Source organism: Taurulus bubalis (assembly GCF_910589615.1).
Source record: "Taurulus bubalis genome assembly, chromosome: 18".
NCBI classification, from domain to species: Eukaryota; Metazoa; Chordata; class Actinopteri; order Perciformes; family Cottidae; genus Taurulus; species Taurulus bubalis.
In genome coordinates this window covers 1,777,991-1,781,663 of record NC_136606.1, presented here as the reverse complement: position 1 = coordinate 1,781,663, position 3,673 = coordinate 1,777,991, and the positions used below count along the sequence as shown (strand labels likewise).

The window sequence follows — 3,673 nt, the reverse complement described above, 5'->3', positions numbered from 1 at the left end:
GTACACAATATAGAAATATATTTTACATTTACATGAGACTCATGTCACATTTCACTGGCAGTAAAGATTGATTTGAACCTTTTACAAGCAAACACCTCTGATGTTTGAAATAGATTCATTAATAAAATATGAAAACAATTTAATTCAACATTTAAAACCTTTTTTTTTGGCAATTTTATAAAAAGACAAAAACTGACCACAAATGAAGGAATTTAATGTCGAAACGTGTTGGTACAGTGAGTGTTATATTTTGCGGCATCATCAGCTCTTCCTTGAGCTTCAGATCAAGCCCAGATGTTCACAGAGGAACGGGTCGGCCTCACGGAGGAACTCGATCATCTCTGAACCGGCAGCTTCACCTTTCTTCCTCACGGTGTCGATCACAAAACGAGCTTTGTCCCTGTTGTTCGGCATCTCCTCTGCCCACTCCCTCTCGGCGTCGGTCATCACTGTTTTCTCCAACAGTTTGTCAAGCAGACTCTTGAGCACGGGTCCCGAGATCCCCTCGACGAAGCGACTCCGTATGACCCTCAGCCTCTCAGTGGAAGGGAGGTCCAGAGCGCTGGGCCCACAGGACCTTTGGGCTCCAGTGGACGAAAGACGAATCCGTCTTTCCCAGACGCCGTGGGAGCTGTAGGCGTCTCTCAACAGCAGCTTAATGTGGTTCAGCGTTGTCTCCCAAGTCACCTGGAATGAAGGACAGTAGTTGCCATAGTCGTCACAATCAAACTCGGCTTCTGTTGGCTGAACTAGAACCTGGTCATCCTCGGGACGAGTGGACAGGGTGTACTCCTGCTCCGGGGTCAGTTTACAGTTTGGGGGCATCTCTATGTAGCTCTCATCCGGAAATAACTTCTTCCTGATGCGTAGCACGTCCCGGAGCACCACGTTCCTGCGTAGCAGCAACACATTGAGGAGGGCCTCGGGATCGGGGTCAGCCGGGGTCCGGTAGAACAGTAGAACCTGCGCTCGGACCGGGACGGGCGGCAAGTCTTCATCTTTGACGATACCGAAAGCAGAAAACCCTGTGATGTTTATGACGACGTGAGTTTCCGTGATCTCTTGAGGGTCGATGAACTCGACGCCCCGGTCTTTCACGTGAGCGACTGAGAGGAAGTCGCATCCGCCTGTGGATTGGATCTCGCAGTGCAGGAGGTGAAGGCCGCGCACCGACTGCTGCTCGCATTTGATGTCAAACAGGGGTCCTGCAGGCTTCTTGTGATGCTGGGCCAGAAGCCTCCGGTCCCACGGGACGGTCCTGTAAACCACGTCCCCTTCTCCGGCCATGTGGAACAGCAGGCCGGTCACGCTGCACCGGTATAGGCCTGCGCAGGAGCACTGGAACCTGTAGGTTTCATCGTTTTCATCCTCAGCGATGTCAGGCGTGAAGTCCTCAAAGCTACTTCTTAACATGTCAGGGGAGCTCTTAGCTCGTCTGAAGGTCTTGTTCTCCACGGAGGTTATTCCACTCAGCGAGGGCAAACTGTGAGAGCGAGACAGGCAGCTGGAGTCGCTCCTGCTCCAAGGAGGTGGGAGGTGACCATGTTCCTGCAGGGTGGTGGTGGCGGAGTAGCTTGACGCTGTAACAGGTTTGTCCATTTCCAGCACTGCACCACCGCCTCCTCCAGGCTCACTTTCAGACTCCACGGACAACAGCTGAAATGCATCTTGTGCTCCGCTTCCTGTGATGCAGCCAGTTGAGTTCTGGACGACTGTGGGTCTGCCTTGTGGACATGGAGGACCAGCAACAGCTGCTCTGGACGGAGAGCTGGAGGGGTTACTGGCAGGAGAGATGGAGAACGGAGAGCTGAAGCCACATGTATCTGTGGCTGTTCTGTGAGGAAGATGTGAGATCTCTCCTCGCAATTGTGGAGAATAAGATCTAGAATCGTCTCTATGTTGACGATGCAGCGTTTCCAGTTCAGCTAAGACCTGTAATAGGCTAGCTACGCTGAGGTCCTCATCAGAAGGGTTGATGGCCTGAGAGGAGGCAGACCGGTGGGAAGTGCTATAATCGATGAGGCTCTGACCTGTGTGCGGCCTTTTCCGGTACCAAGGTTGATAGAGTGAACGGCAGCCTTTAGCTCTTGGTGCTTTTCCAGTGCTTCTTTTCAAGGTCTTGTTGTTTGAGGAGATTGTTTGACTCAGTGAGGGTCTAGAGTAGAAGTCCCATTCACTTTTAGATGGGTATTGTTTTACAGCAAAAGGTGTCCCCATTCCTCCTCCAGTGCCAAGCTCAATTTCTGGAAATGCACACACGTCTTTTGCTGTGTTTTCTCCTGTGTTCCTGGAGGCCAACTCAAGAGCCCAGAGGGACGGCGTCATCGTGTGCTGACGTCGTGGGCTCAAAGCTCTCGTAGACGCTTTCTAGACACAAACGAGAACACTTTCCCCCCTTTTCTTCTTCCATCTTTCTTTTTTCTCCCCAACTTGATCTCAAACAGAAACTCTATAAATCCTCTTCTTCACGTTGGCCATTGTATTTTTCATCCGCTCCTAAAATAAAACAGAATTATAAATCCAGTTTAAGAGTTGTTTTACATTTTTAAAACACAATTCCACATTGGTGCTCACCACACATCATGCAGACGATAATCATTAATAATGATGATGATGATGATGATGATGATGATAATAGTTTCTTCATGCAAACGTCTGGAACATCACAATAACGGTGTTACATGTTAAAAGTGACCGCCATAGGAAATTAATGGCAAACGCCAGAATATGTCCATTCATCAGATGGAAAGCAGCCCCATACACACCCACACATCCACATCTGACTACTTACCCCATATGTGAGGTGGTAAGTAGTCACAATCTTAATTTGTATATATATATATATATATATATATATATATATATATATATATATATATATATATATATATATAATTATATATATATATATTACACACACAGATACACATCTCATTGTAGATATATTGTGTTTATAAATATGTATTTTATATAAATACTTATATAGATACATATAATTGTAGATATAATATGTTTATAAATGTGTTTTATATATATACTTATATATTTATATAGGTGCACATATAACTATATATGTTTCTAAATATGTATTATATATATATTTATATATACACATATAATTGCAAACAATTCGGTCAAAAGTACTAAGACACCGCTGTAGTTCAAAGTAAAAGTTACATTAAAATCTTAAGTTATAAATCTTAACTTTTCCCTCAGTCAAACTGATTTAATGTGACTGTGAATAAATAATAATGATTGCTTGTGAAATCCTCGAAACAGAATTATATCTCATGTTTAATCGATACGGAGACATCGGAGCCAGCGGATCATTTCAAAAAGTCCAGCCGAGATCAGGCTGCTGTCGGCGGGCAGCAGAGCGCTGACGGCCCGGTGCTGCGGGGCTCACGGTCCGCGAGCAGGACCTCAACCCGTCGGCGTATCTTTTTAAGTCGGCCGATTCTTGAGAAAGCGACCACAGATTTGATGCTTAAACAACTAACTTCTCGCCTGAAAACATCCTAAAATTACATGTTGTGACTCAACAACGGTAGTATTCAGAGAATGTCAACTTTCAGTTATGAGTTTTCTCATCCGCCATTGTTCCCCGTTTGCTGGTCCGAAATGCATTCTGGGATATTGGCTCTCTCAAGTACGCTCAAGTCTGCTCTGATGC

The 3,673-nt window shown here is 45.7% G+C and overlaps 1 protein-coding gene across 1 annotated transcript; it reads right to left on the bottom strand.

Moving 5' to 3' along the window:
* Positions 1-279: 279 nt before the first annotated feature.
* LOC306750695 (caspase recruitment domain-containing protein 8-like) lies at positions 280-1,599 on the bottom strand (the record flags this gene model as incomplete). Its single annotated transcript, XM_079234162.1, has 1 exon — positions 280-1,599. The coding sequence occupies one exon, from the start codon at positions 1,597-1,599 to the stop codon at positions 280-282; it is 1,320 nt and encodes a 439-aa protein (XP_079090288.1).
* Positions 1,600-3,673: the final 2,074 nt, after the last annotated feature.